The sequence below is a fragment of the Periplaneta americana genome, chromosome 5 (genome assembly GCF_040183065.1).
Source record: "Periplaneta americana isolate PAMFEO1 chromosome 5, P.americana_PAMFEO1_priV1, whole genome shotgun sequence".
NCBI classification, from domain to species: Eukaryota; Metazoa; Arthropoda; class Insecta; order Blattodea; family Blattidae; genus Periplaneta; species Periplaneta americana.
The window spans coordinates 117,818,347-117,842,243 of record NC_091121.1 but is presented as its reverse complement, the minus strand read 5'-3'; the positions used below and the strand labels follow the sequence as shown (position 1 = coordinate 117,842,243).

Genomic DNA, 23,897 nt, shown 5'->3' with positions numbered 1-23,897 from the left:
GCATAGTGTGGCTTCCAAAGCAGGGGAAGCGACCAAAATTAAGTTAGTAATAATAATTAATCTTAAAATTCATTAAAGATAGATATATAATTTTAATCAATAATTAAGAATCGCAGATATCTGAATAAGAAATACTCCACTGTTCTCCGCAGAAAATCTCCTGCATATGACTTTCCACAGTTTCAGAGTATGAGGTCGAAATTCAAACTTTAGCAGAGATTTTTTTTTTAACTTATGGGAAGTAACTTTAAACTAGTGTTGTAGCATTAAAAAGCCAGTTCTAATTATTTTGTGATGTACGTAATAATGACAATAATATTGTTTAGAAGGGTGAAGAAGGAATGTAGTTTGAGAAATGCATATCCATTACTCTGGACAAGTCACAGTATGTTTATCAATTAACTTGTGTACATAATTTCTGCATACCAATATTTTGTTTAATAGAAAATATCTTAAAATGGATAAATGAAAAAAGAAAGAAATTTTCCTTTTCGTCTTCCTTAGAGGTGGAAGTAAGCAATATTCAGGAATTACTGAATGATTTTGGAACAGGATGCACAAATTTTATATGTCCCATTTTCAGGAGAATGCTGTTGAGAGGGAAATTATTTTCACATAATTACCAGGAAGCAATTTCATTAGTGAAATTTTAGTTTAGCTATATCAAATGTATTTCCAGCAATATGCAACTCTTGTGGATGCACCACAATAGTACATTATGCAACGAGCCTATAATGGTAGTAATTAAGATGCGAGTATGTTTATGAAACGAGCGCAAGCGAGTGTAATAATTTTCATACGAGTGTCTTAATTACCATTATAGTCAAGTTTCATACGACTTTTTATGCTCGACAATAAGTGGCAATAAGTTATTAGTCACATCAAGTGCTTTTGCCGAAATTTCCAGCGGTGTAAGTTGCAGCTCGTTATCACTAGTGTCCGCCATTTTTACTTTGTCTAATCTCGCGCTAGTTGTCTTTCGATTGCATATCCGAGAATAATCGATACTTGCGCTTTCATATTGCTACAATGGTATTTTCTGATTGGTGGAACACCTGAACTTTAATGAATAGGTGTACTTTAATGAGGTCCATTAAAGGGCTGCTACCAGGTGTATAATTACTACATTTCGGCATGGTCGAGCATAAAATAAATTACTGTACAGTACAATACAGTACTTACATGCACTTAAAAGAAGGAAAACAAATTATTCTTTCACTACTCACTGTTAGTTGGAAAAGAAGTTACAGGTATTGTTCAAAATAACGAACTCTGCCTAAGTACAGTATTTTTCTGCAACAAATAAGTACTTTTTTTGAAGTTTATTTATTATTCTGGCTTAACCATTAGAAATTAGTAAAGAATTTCATACAACTTAAACATTAAAATTGAACGAAAATGCATTAAAGTAATAATACAGAACACAAAAAGTTAACACACTCGTCACATTTGCAACTAAATGCCAGCACATTTCTAATAAATACCTGAGCTCCATAGAAGTCCAATATGACTGACTTGATCTCAAGTAAACTGTAATGAACCAATGGCTAATACTATACAGTACTATACTTTTGCCTAAAGCATAAACAATAAATACTACAATACGCATTTTGGTGGTTCAGAAAAGAAAGAATTCAGGTATCTCATCAATAAAATAAAAGGTATTAGGATTAAAAATAAACTACCACACTCAGACTCGAACATACTACATACCTTTTAGCCTGAGGTCTAATGTTATATTTACTCCTACAAATATAATTGCAAATTGTCTTTTAATCATTTTGGATTTATAGTTAAACCTGTACATAATGGATATCATTGAATAAATTCTCCTATTCGTTGTCCATTACACCAGAGCCTTATGACGATACTTCCATTCTAAAATAGATACAATAACGAAAACGAATGAGGGTGAAACAAGCAGTGCAGTGATGTGCTGTCTCATTTTTCGGTAATTTTACAGATTCTGTGAAGGCTAGATTTTGAAAACGCAGTTGATTAGTTCTTAACAGTTGGGTTTCATGCAGTCCGTCATAAGGTCCGAAACCATTGCATACCATTCCACACCTCTATTTCATTTTAATATTGGAATATGAGTATCAAAAGTAAACAGCTTTAACAACTGATAACTCTGATATTTTTCGTTGGAGACTCTGGATACCTTATATCAAATTGCTTGTCTACGGCTTTATAACCAGATAATTTTTTCCGGTTGAATTCTGAAACACTCTGTACATATTATATATATATAAATATATTTATACACGAACGTCTACAGAAATATTACAGTATCTGTAATGAAGACAGCGTTTTCAATGACAATATTATAGACTTTGATTGGCTTTGTCATATCTTCAGACCAGTTCCCATTAGTTCCCACTACATCCCCCATTCCCAGATTCTCCAATGATATTCTCTTTCTGCCAAGGCCTACAAGCTGAGTCCCATACTGTATGTAACATCGCATGAGGATGATTAATAGAGTAATGGTAGAATTCCGATAGGGGAAATGGGAGCAGGTACCTCTCAAAAACCTGTCACCAAACACAGTCTTTGTCAACCACAAATTCCAGTTGGACCTACCAGGATTCGAACCCTGGTTACATACTAGCGTCGAAAGCTAATAAGTATAGAATAAATAACAAGAACAAGAAACCATGTTGCATATGCAGGAAAATCAACCATGAAGAGGACTGATACTTCAGAGAGAAGAAATGATAAGTATAGGAATATCATTTCATAGCACTTAGTAAAATCACTCCAACAGCCTATAAAATGAAGGGAACAGCTCCAGTATACCACGGTAATGTATACCCAACAGTGGCATACATGGCTTCCAAAGCAGGGGAAGTAATAATAATTAATCTTAAAATTCATTCATTAAAGATAGGTATATAATTTTAATCAATAATTAAGAATCACAGATATCTGAATAAGTAATACTCCGCTGTTCTCGCGGAAAATCTCCTGTATGACCGTCAACTGTTTATACATATATTCATTCATATATGAGGTCTCGGAACGAATTTTTCTCAAATTAACAGGTACCAGTATCTTCAATGGTTTCACAGCTCCCGCAAATCAAAGGAGCAGTTGCCTAATAAAGGAATATTGCTATCAAAGGGGACATTGGCAGTCGGGCATAATAATAATAATAATAATAATAATAATAATAATAATAATAATAATAATAATAAATTCAGCTTCCCTTATGAAAAGGTTGCCAGATTTGACAAAGCGTATTACGTATAATTTGGAAACACACCTAAAAAGTAAAATGATTTACATTTGAAATGGTTAGGGAATCGAATAGAGCGTTAGCACAGTCTACTATATACAGTCGCGAAGCTCAATATGTAGTAAAAATGCAAACATGGATAGTTGCCCACCACTAGGATCGCTACTATCGCCTCATCATCGCAGATCTCTCTCCTAGCAGCCGACAAAATATGTTACACTTTCGTTGTGTTCTTTTGGAAAAATTAACACCTTCCTTCCATTATTGAAATATTAAATGCATAAAGTTAATTTATTATTTTAATGAAGTATATTAAATTCCACCATAAACTCGAAGATACCTGCAAGAAATAGGTTAATATTATTTTTGTTTGTGCAAAACGAACTGAAATTTACTATAATCGCTTTACTCATTCAAGATTATAGCGATAATTAACTATGAAACCAATAAATATTAATTTGCATTTCCCTTTACAACAATAATAATGGAAAATATGAATTAATGGATTAACTTACGTACGTGTACCGGTACTTGTAGTGTACGCTTACGTAGTTGAGGTTAAGCAATAATAATCACACCAGAATTGGAAATAAAACGTGATTAATAAATTTTATTGTAACAGACTTTTTCTACATCTCTAATAAAGTAACAAATAAAAATAACAACAAAATTAACAGCTATAATTAAAAACATATCCTTTGAAAAAAAAAGTAGGCCTAAGCAATAATAATCCCACCAAAATTGAAAATAGAACGTGAGCAATAAATTTCATTACAACAAACTTTAATTTTTCTACGTCTCTAGTAAAATATTATTATTCCAATTATTGTATTTTAGCCATTACCATTTTCATTACAACCAGTAACGAACATTTCACAAGCATCAATGTGAAATACGCAACGAGCTAGCACTCGATGGAAATACGATTCAGTCCAAAGTCGACCGTGGATTGTCTATTGTTTCTAGTTGCTAACCGCTTGGAGCGCTTTATCACGAGATTTGCAAAAAATCACCTCAAGCTTCGCGACTGTATATAGTAGACTGTGGTGTTAGTTCGGAGGCCAGAGGGAAAAAGACCTTTGGGGAGGCCGAGACGTAGATGGGAGGATAATATTAAAATGGGTTTGAGAGAGGTGGGATATGATGATAGAGACTGGATTAATCTTGCATAGGATAGGGACCGATGGTGGGCTTATGTGAGGGCGGCAATGAACCTGCAGGTTCCTTAAAAGCCATTTGTAAGTAAGTAAGGATATCAAATATACAAAACAAATACAATATACAATAATTAATATACAAATTAATTCTGAGATTGTGTAGTTTGCCAGGTATAAAGAAAATGAATTTCTAAGTATGACCTAAAAAATCTGTAATTTTAGGTCAGACCGTTTCCTCTGTACAATTATTATAAAGTTATGGGTTATAGCGCAGTATTCGACCTTAACATACACTGGAACAAGAGCACTATTGTTTAGAACGTATGCATCACTCAAGACACATAGACGTAGTGGTGCAGCATCTCATATAGTTGATAACAGGAACATTATGAAAAAAATTGAGAATTATGATACAGAAATTTTAGTTTCCAGTAAAAGTATTATAATATAAGCTTACAAAAGAGGTGAAGTTGAAGGCAGAAATTGTAATTTAAAAGAAGTATTACTGTATATGTTTCGAGATTACGTAAGTATTTATTGTCAGTAAGTGCTATAACTGGAAATGGCGGTGAAGTAATATTTAAATATTTAATAGGAATAGTGTCTATAAAGATGACAGGATAATAGATGTAAAAAGAGAAAATGGTTTGTATGTAGTGGACTTAAACCTATTTGAAACAGAAACAAAATAAATGCACTTAGTATACCGTATCAAAAGAAAATCTGGTAGAGTGGCGAAGAAAATTTGGATGCAATATGAGCATTTCAAATATGAAAACATTAACCAACTAAGCGAAATCATTAATATTACAGCAAATGAGATGAATACAGAAGAAACTTGTGAAAGTGTGTTTTAAAACTAAACAAACAAGACAGCCATTTTTCTTTGTAAGAATCATTCATACAGATATGTGTGGCCTTGTAGATCCAAAGACTTGGGATGGGAAACAATATATGACATCCTTTCTTATGACTTTACTCATTTCTGCATGGTATTTTTGTTAAAAAATAAAATTTGTTTCAGATTCTGTAAGAGAACATGTACGGTAATGAAAGTAGAAGCATTGCATAATGCTAAAATAGGAACTATTGACATGATAATGGAAGAGTATGTAAATGAAAATTTGTTAAATTGGTGTAAGAGAAGAGGAATTACAATTGAAAATACAGTACCATATTCACCTCAATTGAATTGAAACGCAGAAAGAGTAAACAGAAGTTTGTTGATAAAATAGAGTAATGATTTTTATTCTAAATTAAATATAAACTGTGAGGAGAAGCTATTAGAACAGCAGCCTACATACTGAACAGAAGTCCAACCTTAGCAGTTAGCAAGACACCAATATATGAATGCACAGGAGCTTGCTACAGAAAGCTGTGCAGATTTTTGACAATGTTTGAGTGGACTTCTTTTTGCTTCTTTTTCGAGATAAATATTGTTTTATATTAAACATTTCATAGTATGTTTTGGGAAAACCGTTGATTTAATTTCCAATATGTAAATTTTTAAGAGAGCAAATGATTATAATAAATTATTGAAAGAATTTTAGTTTTGTCCTTTAAATGTGTAGAAATTTGATTTGAACAAATGTAACATAGTAAAATTCCTTTGCAGAACGAAAAGTTACATTTGTTCAGCTTTAATGAAATGAAAGATTGACAGAGGTATTAAAAAAGAACAGATTGAAAGCTGTAAAAACTGAATCCTGAATTTTAAAAAATAACACATGAACATTGTTTTTGGGTATATGGGTAATGAATGACCTAATTAAGATTCTTAGGAGATGAATTTGAAGTAAGAATAAATGAAAATCTAAAGGTTTTCTTAGTATTTGAAATAAATAGAAAGAAAAATTAAATCACATTTACTTCAGAAAATTATTCTAGAACTGTTCTAGAAAGTTTTAATGTAGAGAACTCAAAACCTGTAGAAACCTCTATAACTAAAGGATCCAACAAAATAAAATTTTCATACAGAGAAATAGGAGGTAGTTTATTGCATTTAACTCAAAAAAACTGGACCGGATATAACATTTGCAATTAATTCTGTGAGTAGAAAACTTTAAAATCCGAGAGGAAAAGATGTTACAGATGTAAAGAGAATACTGAGATATTTCAGGTATACAGCTCCAGAAGAAATAAGTTACAATAAAAGAGAAGATTTAAAAATCACTGCGTATTATGATGCTGATTTTCAAATGATATAGAAAACAAATGAAGTATGTCTGGAAGTGAATGATCACTGGCATGGGTATGTAGATAGTTGCATTATCAAGTACAAATGCTGAATTTATTCTGTCTCTGAATGTGTTAAGGAGACCCTATAATTTATTCAAATCTTCCTTTCACCAAAATAGTGACTATCATATGTCTTAAGATACTCGTAATAAAAATATTCCGGTACACCATCTTACAAATATTAGCAAAACTTGTATGGTTTCTGGTATTAAAATTTACAATAGCTTGCCTGAGGATATTAAATATACAAATAATACTCTTAAATTCAGGAAATATATAAAAAAGAAATTAATACATTTGTGTCCTTACAGTCTAGAGGATGTACGTGTGGGCCTTTGAACTGAATAATGCATTTTATATTTGACTTATTTTAATTTTAATGTAATAATCTATTTTTATTGACAATGTCTATGCATATATGCCTCTGACAATAAAGTTTATCTATCTATCTATACATAAATCAGTTAAATCACTGATTGGAAATTGTATGAGAAAGCAGTTTCATTGGTATTGTCTGTGGATAACCAGAAAACAGACAAATTAAATAGAACAAGTAAACATATAGATGTTACAGAGTGCGAATTAACGAGGGGGATTGGCGGTCTCCCCCCCCCCCCCCCCCGGTAGGAACGTTATCCTCCTCTCATAAATTGATATTAACATCCCTGTCAGGTATAACTTCTATCACTCCCTCACAAAATATAAATTGTTTTAATGCAAGTATACTTTATAAAGTAAAGTATAAATAAGGACAGAAAATAATATTGATGTATTATCATCACCTGCAAGCTGACAACAATCAATAACTTAGGAATTGCACATCTTATCTTAAGCCTGCTCATGGATATAATTATTATTACAATCAAGATGCAAGACAAGCAACTCAGTACGACCAAGTGTTGAGCCGTATTGAATGAGAATAATAATAATTTTATGTATGGTATTCTCTATCTAGGATTTTATCCCCCTCTCCCCTCATCAGAAATCTTAATTCGCACCCTGGATGTTAAATATAATTTCATATATGAAAAGGTTAAAGTTGGAATTTTTAAACTAGAATATTGTCCAGCAATGGATCAGATATCTGTAATGCCTTGGAAAAGGTAATATTTAGGAAACTTAGGAATGAGTAGTTGATGTGTAAACGTTAAAGTATAATTATATTATTTTATGTATAATCATTTAAAAAAAGAGAAAATATACAATTATTAGGAGAACATGTTAAAGGAAGATGTATAGTATAGGCCAAGGATGGTTAAAGTTGATAGGTCTCCCGTATTTTACCCACATTTTCTCATATATTTGATAATATTTTCTCCTGTAATTTATTTATTTAACACGGTTATTTTCTTTGTATACAATGCCTTATACAATGGAAACAAAATTATAAAACAAGAAAAATTGAGTGTACACTTTAATTACATTGTAGCAAAGTATGTGTTCAGTACTTGGTGGCACCGCGTCTAGCTTTTATAAACAGCACTCAACCTCCTGGGCGTGGAGTGTACATACTTCTGGCTTACTGCATAACTAGTTTTTGCCACTCTTTTTGCAGAATCCTTTTCAATTCAGTTTTGTTGCTCAATTTGTTTCTGTTTTCCTTTTTTCAATTCCACCACAGGTTTTCTATGGGATTTAAGTCGGTAGAATATGCTGAAATCTCTATTCTCTTCAGTATGTCGAACAATATCCACATTTTCGCAATATGGGCAGTATACATCTTGATTACATAACTTTTAACACTGTATCACTTCGGAATATGTATGATAAGAACTTTCTTGTGTTAAATATTAACGTACCTTGTTGACATGTTTCGACCTATTTTCGGTCATCTTCGGAACTGGTCGTTATTGGCCTCGGCGCCTCTTGTTTCCTGTGTGGGTGGGTTCGTAGTGTAGAGTCAAAGAATGTATGTGTTTTGAAATTGAGTTGTGTGTTGAGAATATCGTTGGGGTGTGTTTTCGTGTGTCTGTATATTTCTGAAATATACAGACACACGAAAACACACCCCAACGATATTTCTGAAATATACAGACACATGAAAACACACCCCAACGCTATTCTCAACACACAACTCAATTTCAAAACTCATACACTCTTTGACTCTACACTACGAACCCACCCACGCAGGAAACAAGAGGCTCCAAGACCAACAACGAAATATACAGACACAAGAAAACACACCCCAACGATATTCTCAATTCACAACTCAATTTCAAAACTCATACACTCTTTGATTCTACACTACGAACCCACCCACACAGGAAATAAGAGGCGCCAAGACCAACAACGAAATATACAGACACACGAAAACACACCCCAACGATATTCTCAACACACAACTCAATTTCAAAACTCATATACTCTTTGACTCTACACTACGAACCGACCCACACAGGAAACAAGAGGTGCCAAGACCAACAACGACCAGTTCCAAAGAAGACCGAAAATAGGTCGAAACATGTTAACAAGGTACGTTAATATTTAACACAAAAAGTTCTTATCATATATATTCCGATGGGCAGTATGCTTGGAGTCAATGTATTGAAAATAATGGGATGGCCCCAACTCCAGTTTTCTTACACTTTTCTCCATATTGTTTTTCATCACTGACAGATAAAGATATTTGTCTGCTGTGGTATCAGTGAACTGCAGATTACCCACACCAGAACTAGATATGCAGCCCCATGCCATGACGAGACACCTTCACTTCTTTCTGCTCATGGTAACCAGATTTCTTCAATGCCCTGCGAATAGTTTCACAGGAAACAATTCCTCCGATCTCAGATGGAATATATGCATCAAGTTGTGGTACACTTTGCCTTGAATTTTGTTTCACTTGTAAAATAACCCTTCTCTGATCTTCCTCAGTAAGAATAGGTTTTCTACCTCTCCCTTCTTTATTGCGTACTGTACTCTCATACTTGAATTTATTGACAATTTTTTGGACCGAAGAATGAGGTTTTCCTATGATCTGTGCAATTTATCTCAAATATTTGCCTTGCAGAACTAGTTTTACAATTAAATTGCGTACGGTAATACTTCAATACTTGTCTCTTTCTTCAACACATTTTGCTTCTGACGTACCTGAGTAGGCCTACTCTCATCAATGATGAGGTTCACTGAACACTGGGTTCAACCCCCTACAGCCGTGAAAAGTAAACAAACAGTGAGGTGCACACAGTTGTTGAATATCTTGCTGGACAGTACAATACCTGTACTGCATATTTCTTTTTTTACTGAAGAGGAACCCATAGGCTTACATTGCAGCCTGAAGCTTATTGTGCTTACCACTCATGTTCTGTGAATGATATTTGTAGCCGAACGGCAAAGCATTATGCCTTTTCTTGTGTGTAATGAAGAAACACAAGACAAATTACATTAATAGTTGTATTTTTTAACGTCTGCTGCTGTGGATTAACGGTTATCATGTCTAACCGTGAAACGAGTGGCCCGGATCCAAATCCTAGTTGAGACAAGTTACCTGTTGAGGTTTTTTCTGCGATTTTCCCTCAACCCTCCAAGAGCAAATCCTGGGTAAATTTCGGTGCTGAGTCCTGGACTTATTTCGCCGACATTATCACCTTCAACTCATTCAGGCGCTAGATAAACTTAGCAATTGATAAAGTGTCGTAAAATAACGAATTAAAATATTTTTGATATATTTCATTATAGAATATAAAGTGAACGCAGTCCCGCGCTGTGGCGTCGTGGTCTAAGGCATCTGCCTAGGACTCGCGCTGGTTCGAGTCCTCATGGGGAAAAAATTTTCTCATGAAATTTCGGCTAATGTATGGGACTGGTGCCCACCCAGCATCGTGATGCACTTGGGGAACTACGACAGGTATCGAAATCCGTTACAAATGCCAGCTATAACGGCTGGGGGATCATCGTGCTAACCACACGATACCGCCAATCTAGTTGGATGATCGTCCACCTCTGCTTCGGCATGTAGGCGTGAGGCCAGCAGCCAGCTGGTCGGTCTAGGCCCTTCACGGGCTGTAGCGCCACAGATTATTATAAAGTGAACGCTCTGTTTTGAGCGCGGCTGTATACATTCAAAATCATGGTGGCCAAAAGACAGATCGGGGGTAAAGTTTTTTTTTTTTGTTTTGTGCGTGATTTTTTCTTTATTGAGTGTTACGGTATCAAGAGAAGGCCTGACATAAGACTAAGTGATTGGAATTCATTCTGACTAGTGTGATGTGCGTAATTTTAATTTCAAAGTGGGGTGTCGGTGCCATAAACGGGAATACAATGTTGCTACTTGCATCATATGCCATTAAGGATACTGTACCGGTACCGGTATCGGTACATACATAACTAAATTTAAGTACGATATGATAATTTAAATTTCGAACAGAACTACCGGCACTAATCTTCTCCCCCTTCAGTCAAGTGATGCGAAAGAGACGCGAAGAATAAGCTATACGGTAGTGCTTTTCTTTAGTAATGATAATATTAAGGATTATGAGTGATATTTCATTCAGTCCGGGGTAGGGTTAAGATTCATGTTGTAGGAAATTATTTTGACTGAATAGCTACTTTTCCATTAAATCAGTCGGACTTTACATTTTTTTTCCCAATGCGCTTAAAATCAATTTGTACAAATCTTACAAGGAATATATAAATATTTAGATGATCGATTTAAATGTACTTGACAACCTTTTCATTTCTTCCACCGGATGCATTTCCGGTAAGTGACAAAAGAAAGCAGTGTCGCGTTCGAGTTCGAGAGTAAAATAGCCAAGATGGCTGCTGCTCTGTCTGCGGAGCAAGAGCAGGTGAGAAGCAATTTTTAAAATTGTATGTTCTTTTTAAATAAATACATAGTCTTACGTGTCACTTAAATTAAGCTAAAGTTCTGGTGTATTATAAACTGTGTTAGATTTGCATGAAAAGGGAATGTGTTTTAAATAAATAGTGGAAACAGTGAGTTGAAGATCTCTTGCATGACAAGTGATATGAAGACATCCCCTCATCTTAATTGTACGTGCACAACGAAATAAGGAATCGTTTTAAGGTAACGTGGTTTGTCACCACATCGTGCTAATGTAAGTACTTTTTAAATTTCATTACTTTTTTCAGCATACTTTCTTGGCGCGGCATAGTTAATGCGTTTTGCATGTTTTATATTTGGAATGTACCAAGGACACATGGTTCTGACAGGTGTGTAGGATGGTTACATGTGGTTTTGGATAGCGTGATTAAAAATCGTGTGATATTTTAATAATAAAATACCGGCGTTTACTTTGTACTGTCTGTTAATTTGAGAATGGAATAAATTAACATAGCAATTAGTAGCCTTAGCCTAAAGTAATACTTAAGCCCTAAAGGTAGGCCTACATACTTCTATAGTAGCATAAAAATAATTGACAACCTGTAGCTTCGAAACCGAAATGAATTGTTATTCATAGGACCAGCTAGACTGCTTGGCGGGCTTGTCCCTAGGGATAGCGCTATTGATCGATTCGTACCTCCCCTCTTACCCAGTTTCTGGGATGGTTCATTGTTTTGCTGACCTTAAACTGTTCATTCCTAAACTTGGATAATTATCAGAGCAGACACGTGTGAAGAAGTAGTAGATATATAGAACGTTTTGTTACGAATATTAATTGCATATAGAAATGCGTTCTTATAACTGAAATTATTTTATTTGGTACCGTGTATTTGAAAATTAGGAACAATTTCAATGAGTCACGGTAATGTGTACCATCACTTTTGGTTTGTATTTTACAAAAAGACTCGTCTTTTATTAACTGATTTATAGTACCAGGCATAAGTAACAACCGTGGCCCACTGCAGGATAGCCCAAAATTATATTCTGTAGATCTAGCGACGGTGTTGGCGGCTGATGTATAAATCCCATAGAAAAGGATGCCTACATTCCGGCACGTGTCGGTAACGTACATATGTTTTCCCTTCTTCCCTGCTTCAAAATTATAGCTACATAGAAAGTTTAATTTTAATAGACAATAATGAGGGCTTTACACTTAAATTTTTTGACGCATTCCTTGATAGAAATTAATTTGCATGGCATTTTGTGAAGTCACATTTCTGTGAACTGTGAAGTGGAAGCAACATTCGCACACACCCAGACGCCTACAACTTGAGGTGTGATGCAATTATTTACGAGCAAACACAAATGAATGAGACAATGTATAAGTGGTGGGCGCTGATACTTATTTTGCAGCTATTAAACATTCAAATCGATAGCCATGTTCAAACAGTATACGGTAGTTTATAATATCATTATCAACTCGTGTTTCCGGCTTGCAATACGACATTGATATTTTTCGCAGTCTACGGTAATTAGGAAAATGAGAATTACAAACACACTCCCTCTCAGGCATATACATTGTACATAGGCCTATATCAATTAACTGCAAACTGCGCAGTAATTTTAATTGCATTTAAAGTAGAGTGGCTACTATCATGTAGTATTAATACCAAGCCGCTTAGTTAAAATGATTGAACATCTCGAGGATTCTTTCTTATATTTAATTTATAAGAGAACGTGAAATAATAATTTTTAATTTTAGCATCGTCGGTTAATGTTTGGATATATTAGTCTAATAAAAATCATCGAATAAGTTATTGTTTTATGGAATAAACATTGCACTGGAAACTTATTACTGCAGCATGAATATGTATGCAAAACATTGAATTGTATGCATATGTGAACAAAAATATTAAATATGCTCATGAAGATGATGCGAGCATAATAAGATAAGTCTTCAGAGGACCTGTGCCCGTTTTCCAGCAGAGCGATATTTCTCTGTCGCATAGAACTGTAATGTGTTAATTCATGCCTTATTCTTATGTTTGTCCTGTGCTACTTTAAGATATGGTCTTATGTTATTTTGAGCAAATTATTAGGGAGCCGCACTACTTGTGAACTTTCATAAGAGTACTGAGGACACACCGTAGCTGGCCAAGGGTCGAATTCTTAAAGTCTGAAAATTGGATGGACATTACGTCAAGAATTTACCTTGTTCTTTGTTGTTGCACTATGCAATGGGAGTCATTCCGAGATTTTACTTCGAAATTTCTGACCCTTTAGTCCGGTGAAAATGTCATTTTCTTGTCACGATACGTTACATACATACATACATATATATATATACATACATACATACATACGTGTTCTTCCCAAGGGTAGGTCTTCACTGCAAACTCAGCATTCTCCAATCTTTCCTATTTTCTGCCTTCCTGTTAGTCTCCGCATATGATCCATTTATCTTAATGTCGTCTATCATTTGATATCTTCTTCTGCCCCGAACTCTTCTCCCGTTCACCATTCCTTCCAGTGCATCCTTCAGTAGGCAGTTTCTTCTCAGCCAGTCACCTAACCAATTCCTTTTTCTTTTTTCTGATCAGTTTCATCATCATTCTTTCTTCACTCACTCTTTCCAAAACAGCTTTGTTTCTTATTTTGTCTGTCCATTTTGCATGCTCCATTCTTCTCCTTATCCACATTTCAAATACTTGCATTCGCTTCTCTTCACTTCGTCGTAATGTCCATGTTTCTGCCCCATACAATGCCACACTCCACACAAAGCACTTCACTAGTCTCTTCCTTAGTTCTTTTTCCAGAGGTCCGCAGAAGATGCTCCTTCTATTAAAAGCTTCCTTGGCCATTGCTATCCTTTTGACTTCTTGGCTGCAGCTCATGTTACTGCTTATAGTACATGTCAAGTATTTGAAGCTGTCCACTTGCTCTACTGCCTCATTTAGAATTCGAAAGTTTACTTTCTTTATTTTTCTTCCGACAACCATGGTCTTCGTCTTGTTTGCATTTATCTTCATCACATACTGCTCACAGCTGTCAATTAGGTCCAGGAGTATATCCCATAGTATCGTCTCCTCTTCAACGCCATATCATCAACAAATCTTATGCACTTTATTCTTCTTCTTCTTCTTCTTCTTCTTCTTCTTCTTCTTCTTCTTCCTACTTTCATCCCTCCCATGTTCTGAAAACCGTTCTTCACCAAATTCTCCAAGTAGATGTTGAACAGGGCATTTTGACGTACTCCTCTATTTCACTTCCTTCTGACATTTCTTCTCCTATTCTGACTTTGACTCGTTGTTTCATATAAAGGTTGCTGAACAGCCTACTGTCTTTCCAATCCACACATATTTTCTTTAGAATCCCCATCAGTTTGTTCCAAATGCCTTTTCTAAGTCCACAAATACTATATACACTTCTCTATTCCTACGTTATGTAGGAACCTAGGAACCCATATATCACGAGAAGGGGGAAAAGTGGTGTTACAAAATTTACATCAGCATTAAGTACTAATTCATTCATTCATTCATTCATTCATTCATTCATTCATTCATTCATTCATTCATTCATTCGTTCATTCATTCGGTCGACCTGGTTGGCGAGTTGGTATAGCGCTGGCCTTCTATGCCCAAGGTTGCGGGTTCGATCCCGGGCCAGGTCGATGGTATTTAAGTGTGCTTAAATGCGACAGGCTTATGTCAGTAGATTTACTGGCATGTAAAAGAACTCCTGCGGGACAAAATTCCGGCACATCCGGCGACGCTGATATAACCTCTGCAGTTGCGAGCGTCGTTAAATAAAACATAACATTTCATTCATTCATTCATTCATATTTTTATGTATTATTGAAAATGACTATTATTATGAAAATGTGACACTTTTTTAGTAAATCTGAGCTCTGAAGAGGAAAAATAGCAGTATAAATATGCATTTACTTTAAATTTGGAAATTATGCAATATATATTTTTTTCATTAAAATTTGAATTTATGTTCATCATATACACACAAAATCATCGACAAAAAGCATAACCTTAATTACCAAAGAATATCACTTTCGTTTATATTTTAGGACAACAGTGGTTCTTAAACTTTACGGGTGCTATTCATAGACATTTCGCAGCACGCGCTACGAGCGTACTAAGCTAGCCCCGGCTATCCTCTGGTTACTTGTACAGAATTCAAATCATATCCTATCGCTAACACTGGTTTATGAATACGAAAAACGCTGATCATCCACCGAAAGTCCGCGCTAAAAATGTCTATGAATACGGTGCTACGAGTTCTAGGACCCTTTTCATATGACGTCTGACCATAAAACGAGCGGGCCCGGGTTCAAATTCTGGTTGGATTTTTTTTCCGGGGTTTTCCCTCAACCAATTGAAACAGAATTGCTGGGTAACTTTCGGCGTTGGACCTCGGGCTCATTTCTCCATCATTAGTTCACGTATCGTCATCATCATCATCATCCTCCTCCTCCTCCTCCTCCTCCTCCTCACCATAGCTCGGGTTAAGTTAATGGTACGGTGTGCTGTACTTGTACAAAAAGGAAAATAAGTTTTGCTTAGACCTAGTAGGCCCTAAATGGGAAGGAGATATTTTCATGTATACAAGCTATTTATTTTCCACTCTACAATTTAAATTCAAGTTTAGTTTACAGACTTGACAAAATTACCTTTGTAATTAATGAAAAATTATAATTACAATTTTTAAATTAAAGTTAAACTATATATTTTATTGCCGTTACATGAACGAGAAATGCCAACAGTTGACTAACTTAGATAATAAAATATGAATTGGGATTGCATGGCATTTTTTGTTGTACTTTTCATCAGGGGCGGACGCAGGATTTTTTTTTTCGGGGAGGGATTTGAGGAGATAGTAAAAATGGAGTAATGAGAAATAAGTTTATATACTCACAGTTTGTTTCCGAGTCACAAACATTTACAAGTTCGCCTGAGTAGCGTAGTCGGTATAGCCTTCTGTGCTCGAAGTTGCGGGTTCTACCCCAGCTCAGCTCGATGGCATTTAAAGTGTGCTTAAGGCCTCATATCAGTCGATTTACTGACATGTAAAAGAAGTCCTGAGGGACAAAATTCCGGCACACCGGCGACGCTGATATAACCTCGGCAATTGCGATCGTTGTTAAATAAACCATAATTTTTTAATTTTAACACTTACAATGACTGTAATACAAAAACAATGACAGAATGACAATTACAGAAGAAAGCGACGAGGCTTCTTAGACATTTCATCCAGTACTTCATGAGCTTTTACTTCTACATTTTTATGTATATACATCAAGGCCAGTACATTTAATCTATCTGCTCCCATCCTGCTCCTCAAGTAAGTCTTCAAATACCGCAAAGTTGAGAACGACCGTTCTGGTGTTGCTGTAGTTACAGGAAACGTGCAGAAAAGTTTCAGCGACTTGCGAGTGCAGGGAAAAATAATTTCATTGCACCTGTTCAAAGATGATATAAAATCAGTAGATATTAGATGAAGATTTTTCTGATCAAGGAAATTTCTTCTCCACATCTTCAATTCATTGAAGAAAGGTTCTGGTGATGCATCAACATCATTGTGCCACTGATTTACTATAGCCTCAATCTTCATCTGATGCTCGCACTATGTTTTTAGGCAGCAAAGTTTGTATGGACTTTAGAATTCCCTTATGATTTAAAAATCTGTCCTTGAGCTGACTAATGAAATAGTCTAAGAAGAGAAGGAAAATTAAAAGCCTAAAATACTCTTCATGACTCTCTGTCCTGAAGTAAGAATGATGTATTTGTCTTCCAGCAGTTCTTGAAATTTAACATTTTAGCAAAGAGAATTTACGTTGAAAACTCTCTAATTTCTATGTACAATCACGAATTAAAATTAATATTATTTTTGTTTCTTGTTTCGTATTTTGCTCAAAATTTCGGGAGGGGATATATCCCCTTAATCCCCCCCCCCCCGCTTGCATCCGCCCCTGCTTTTCATAATGAAATAATACATCAAATTTTACTTTGAAAACTCACTTACCACTCACCCTGACTGGGTCCGCGGGCCACAGGTTACGAAGTGATGTTCTAGTATGTTACATCCAACATGCATTTTGCATATGAATTTTGGCTGTAGATATCATCGTCTATTTCAAGATTTCTCCGTTGGCTCGTTTTTTCCGAATTCTTCTGGATATTGAACTGACATTAGATGTTCACAATTAGTGGGAATCTGATCTGTGGTTTGCGCGGCGCAAGATCACCGTTGCAAAGAACATAATATAAATCTGCCATGCAACATTCCTCATATTTGGGATTAGGATGATTATGTACACTTCATGGCAAAAAATGGGCCACCGACAGTATACAAGTTCCAGATACATAATACTGCGCATACTCGTTTCGTCAAAGAAGTCGTTCACTAGGTGAACATAATAATTAAACCATTTAATATGATGTATTTTGTTTAAGAGTCTGAAATATATTATTAAATGGAGTAAAGGGTCAATTCTAGATACATCAGGGCCTCTGAAGAATAAAATAATAATAGAATTGATAAATACAAAATAAGAGTGAATATGAATAGAAAAACTCGTATTATGCCGAACTAACACTTATCAGTTTCCGTAGCGTGCAGCGTACAGCGTTAGGACTCGGGTCTACAAAACGAGTGAATAGTAGGCCTACACTGGCGTTCAAAGATACCTGACCCCTACTAATCGATAGTAATTTGTAATTTGTTCGTGTAAGTGTGGCTTCGTTAGTTATTAATTCTAGGAATAGATGGCGAAGATAAGTCATTGTCGCCGATAGTATGTAAATACAGGTACCCTCATTATAGCCTATAATAGAACTCAAAATTTCATCCCATTCTGCTGATTTGTGTGTGTGCGTGCGTGCGTGCGCGCGCGCACACCACACACACAGTACTAGTTTAGCGCGGAACCGCTGATATTTTCAAGTATGAATAATTTATATTTCATCTATATCTTCATTTTGAATTTTGAAATAATAAGAACCTTTGAAAGGAAATGAAACGTCGAACTGGCTCAAATTATGACGCAAGAAACGCTTTTTAACCATGGAAAGATGCAGGAGAAAGTATAGCTTGTTATGAATTTTAAGTAAATAATGTAGTTTTATGTGATTGTTTACACTCTATTGCTTATGTATTGAAATATTTTAGAATGCAGAAATGTGTTATGTTAAGGATGCATTCTAATTCTTTTATTTGCTTTAGAGATAAATATTAATTTAACATGACAGATGAGTATGATAATAGTGTTATCTATTGAGAACTGGCGGAATATTTTAAACTTGTCCGTTATATTTGGTTCGGACTTATCCCATGGTTAGAAATTTCGCTTGCTCGATGACAGAATTCTAGGTCAGATATCTTTGAACGCCAGTGTAAGTTACTAGTGCAAAGTTCGAGGCTCTGACAATCTTTTTTTTTTTTTTTTTTTTTTTTTAATTCTTACTTATTCTCTTTTAACACTTCACTGAAAATTGTTAAGTTATTTAAATAAACAACTATTTCACTGTGTTAATATCAAATTATTTTGGTGTTTTACCTTAATTGACTAGTTTCGAAATGGTGTGCATCAACTTCTGAATTTTAGTGAGGTTCTGCTGTACCTTCTGGTAACAAGTAAATTTCTTCCCAAACTCGACACAGTATATCCGGCGTTACTTCTGAAACCGCAGTGTTGCTTCGGTTTCTGAGCTCAGCGAGATTTTCAGGGTCCACACCTGTGGAGTAATGGTCAGCGCGTCTGGCTGCGAAACCAGGTGGCCCGGGTTCGGATCCCGGTCGGGGCAAGTTACCTGGTTGAGGTTTTTTCCGGGGTTTTCCCTCAACCCAATACGAGCAAATGCTGGGTAACTTTAGGTGCTGGACCCCGGACTCATTTCACCGGCATTATCACCTTCATTTCATTCAGACGCTAAATAACCTAGATGTTGATACAGCGTCGTAAAATAACCCAATTAAAAAGAAAGATTTTCAGGTAACGGTGGTATAAACACCCGGTCCATAAAGAAACCGCCAAAGGAAAAAATCGCGGGCCGTCAAATCTGGGACCGAACAAAGCTACAAAGCTTGTTCGACAACTGCATCAGGAACATGTGGATGTTCTGGATATTTGGTATGGCTAACAGAACAACCAGCCGTAACAAAAGTCCTGTGCCAAGAATAAATTTTTGGCCTGCAGGAAGGATCCTTTCCAAACTAGGTACGAAAATTACGTTGAACTCTTGTCGCAGATTTTGTTTCTTCAAACTAAAACACACAGCGAGCATGCTCTGCAACTGTGAAAGTAGCCATTTTGAAATGAACACTGCTAGCGTTCGCGGTGATAGAATTCTGTGCTACAAAACTAAAACTTGATGTGTTCTGCTATCAAATGACGTTAAAACCAATTATGTAAGTCTTCTCAATAAATTGTCGTAAGCTTTCAAAGTTTTAAGGTCATTTTTGAATCACTCTGTATATTTGTTTCTTCAAGTCATTATTGAGACACAAACACTGTATATATTAAAATGAATGACAGCGGGAATACTGATAGAACCAACCCTACATATACGAGTAAAAGGAGAAAATAGTAAGTTTATATAGAAGAATTACTTTGTAGATATAGACGCGGAAATATTACTAGAAATGGTTTCCTACAGAGAGTGGCCTACTATTATCCAAGAAAGTGAACTAGAATTTAAACAATCTATTACTGTCATCCTCTGAGAAGTTTAGGGCTGAGAGGAATGCGGTTCCGACTAGTCTAGCGCGGTACTGGAGTGGGAGGGAACAGTGACATCGCCAGTCTGGAAGGAGGTACAGTTCTCAAAAGAAAAAGTGGCCGCTCTCCTGAAACAAAGTTCCCTTCATGTATCTTCGCTACAATTCGGAGACAGGCGATGTTACATGTTGTTGGACCACGTTGCCTGATATCTACAGTTATAATTGAAGTATTATGCGTGTTATTCGATAGCGTAATGGTAGCGTTCAGGCCTCTTATTCGTGAGGCCCTGCGTTCGACTACAACCTCGTGCTTTTTATGTTCTTTTTTGTTCTGTTTTTGAGAGAGACAAACTATACATAATGGCTCCTTTCTCTTTTACGATTATTTTAGTAATTAACATCAGGTTCATTAATATATTATGCCATGACTTTATCATTATGATATTGAGGCTGCAAATGGAAAGAAAAAAGATTTTATTCTCAATAAAAATATCTTTCGTGGCATAAACAAAACAAATTTACTGGCGTCGGCCTTAAAACATTCAAACAATTAAGCGTTCAAAAAACAAAACAAAAAGCCACAATTCAATATTTAGTCTATCTTCCTCTAATCTCAATCATCTTGCAGTCGAGTGGGCATGGAATCGACTAGTCTTTGCAAATAGCGACTGTTCTTAGACACGATATTCCAGGCATTCTGAACATACCCACATAACTTACATAAGTGTTCTGTCCATGGGCAGGTCTTTCATTGCAAACCCAGCAATCTCCAATCTTTCCTATTTTCTGCCTTCCTCTTAGTCTCCGCATATGATCCACATATCCTAATGTCGTCTATTATTCTTTTCAACCAGAGACCCAGCCAGTTACTTTTTATCTTTCTAATCAGTTTCAGCATCATTCTTTCTTCACTCACTTTTTCAAACACAATTTTATTTCTTATTCTATCTGTCCACTTCACACGCACCGTTCTTCTCCACATCCACATTTCAAATGCTTCAATTCGTTTCTCTTCATTTCGTCGTAATGTCCATGTTCCTTCCCCATACAATGCCACACTCCACACAAAGCACTTCACTAGTCTCTTCCTTAGTCATTTTTCCAGAGGTCCGCAGAAGATCCTTCTTCTTCTATTTAAAGCTTCCTTTGTTCATGTTTGCAGTTTTTCTTGGGAAGGATAGGCCTAAATGCGGTAACATCCCGTTGCTTTCCGCACACCACTATCTCTTTCGCATCTTATTAAATTCCAGGGGGCCCAAGCGTGGAGATGAGGAGAGTGGATTTGACTAATTGGGCCCTCCGGACTTCACCGAAAGTCACGGCAAGGGTTAAATATTAATTCTATCAGGATGTTTGACCCGATCAGAGACCGGGAAATCTCAATTAGCCTTTGCCCCCCGCATCCTGGACTAGCTTCTACGAATCATCAGAAAATCTTAGAGTGTGATTGGGCCAATTTTTCCGAAAATGTTTCCACACTTTTGCCCTCGTAGCTCAGCGGGCGAACGTCGAAATTTAGATGTCAACGTCTCAGGTTCAATTCCTCGTTACTCCTTTTCATTTTATTGTGGTTCAAGATAGTATAATGTAATAATACAAAAAGAAAAACTAATACCAGTATTATGCAACTGGATTTTTCGAAACCTAATATTAAATTTATGTTATTTATATCGCTAAAGAACGATTACAATATAAATAAGTAGAATATTATTTATACAGTATCACTAAAGAACGATAGCACAATATAAATGATAAATATCGGTTTGTTTAATTAATATAAGATATTATATAATACGTATTTAATTATCTAAATAAAATAACCTATTTTACAGAGAAAGATGCTTATTTGTGTTATAATAATTACAGATTATTTATATTGCGAAAGAACAATAACAATATAATTAACTTGAATATTATTTTATAATGCTAATGAAGGAAAGCAGAATATAAATGATAACTTGAATATTATTTATATCGCTAAAGAACGATAACAGAATATAAAAAACGTGAATATTATTCATATCGGAATTTCACAGATTTATTACAGATGTATTTAAGAAATTGTAGAAGAATAGTAATTAGTAACAGTGTCCTATTTGTTCTTCTTGGAGCCAAATTTGTAAATTTTAAAAGTATGGTTACTATGTTGAAGTGTATGTGTTGTAACGGATGCTTGATTTGTTATGTATATGAGTCAGTTATGGGATGCTTGATGTCGTCGCAATGTCGCAATTATAGTTTGATTGTGTTTGTATGACTGTTGTGTATTAATTTATGATGTATGGTACGGAAAGCTGCATATTTGTGTTATAGAAGTGTTACGTATGTGTGTTGTTAATGTTTTTGTATGTTTCAAATTGATACCTGATATTTGTTTTGCAATCGCAATGCCTAATTTACGGATTGTTTATGTTTTGTTTACATCGCGTAAGGTAATTTAATTTTCTTTTCTATTTTTCTTTATGCTTATCTTTTTTGTGTATGAAACTATAGCCCTAACATACATATGTAAAATGGGGCTAACCCCCATTGGAGATACAATAATAATAATTACTATTCATATCGTTATAAAACGATAACAGAATAGAAATGATGACTTGAATTTTATTCATATCTCTAAAGAATGTTAACAAAATATAAATAACGTGATATCCATAAAGAACGATAACTGAATATAAATGATAATTTGAATAGCATTTACATCGCTAAAGAACGATTACAATATAAAATGAAAACTTGAAGAAGGCCCGAACCCACAACCTTTGAATCATTAAACAAGCACTCCACCGCTGGTCTACGAGGCGCAGATATGGAACACTTTCATAGTTACGGAACTGCTTGTACAGCTGTCAAAAGAAAAAGTGGCCGCTCTCCTGGAACAAAGTTCCCTTCATGTATCTTCGCTATAATTCGGAGACAGGCGATGTTACATGTTGTTGGACCACGTTGCCTGATATCTACAGTTATAATTGAAGTATTTATTCTGTGATTCGATAGGGTAATGGTAGCGTTCAGGCCTCTTATTCATGAGGTCCTGCGTTCGACTACAACCTCGTGCTTTTTATGTTCTTTTTTGTTATGTTTTTGAGAGAGACAAACTATACATAATGGCTCCTTTCTCTTTTACGATTATTTTAGTAATTAACATCAGGTTCATTAATATATTATGCCATGACTTTATCATTATGATATTGAGGCTGCAAATGGAAAGAAAAAAGATTTTATTCTCAATAAAAATATCTTTCGTGGCATAAACAAAACAAATTTACTGGCGTCGGCCTTAAAACATTCAAACAATTAAGCATTCAAAAAACAAAACAAAAAGCCACAATTCAATATTTAGTCTATCTTCCTCTTATCTCGATCATCTTGCAGTCGAATGGGCATGGAATCGACTAGTCTTTGCAAATAGCGACTGTTCTTAGACACGATATTCCAGGCATTCTGAACATACCCACATAACTTACATAAGTGTTCTGTCCATGGGCAGGTCTTTCATTGCAAACCCAGCAATCTCCAATCTTTCCTATTTTCTGCCTTCCTCTTAGTCTCCGCATATGATCCACATATCCTAATGTCGTCTATTATTCTTTTCAACCAGAGACCCAGCCAGTTACTTTTTATCTTTCTAATCAGTTTCAGCATCATTCTTTCTTCACTCACTTTTTCAAACACAATTTTATTTCTTATTCTATCTGTCCACTTCACACGCACCGTTCTTCTCCACATCCACATTTCAAATGCTTCAATTCGT

The 23,897-nt window shown here is 35.4% G+C and overlaps 1 protein-coding gene across 3 annotated transcripts in view; it reads left to right on the top strand.

Moving 5' to 3' along the window:
• The first annotated feature begins 11,358 nt into the window (after positions 1 to 11,358).
• The window catches only part of Ptpmeg2 (Protein tyrosine phosphatase Meg2), a 787,512-nt gene continuing 774,973 nt past the window's right edge, over positions 11,359 to 23,897 (top strand). For 2 of the 3 annotated variants that reach the window (XM_069826415.1, XM_069826414.1), the window contains exon 1: positions 11,359 to 11,417. In XM_069826415.1, coding sequence (XP_069682516.1) covers positions 11,385 to 11,417 — 33 coding nt within the window. In that variant the 5' untranslated portion in view covers positions 11,359 to 11,384. Of the gene's footprint in view, positions 11,418 to 11,606; positions 11,657 to 23,897 lie in introns of those variants that run through there. The other variant, XM_069826417.1, reaches the window with a different exon arrangement.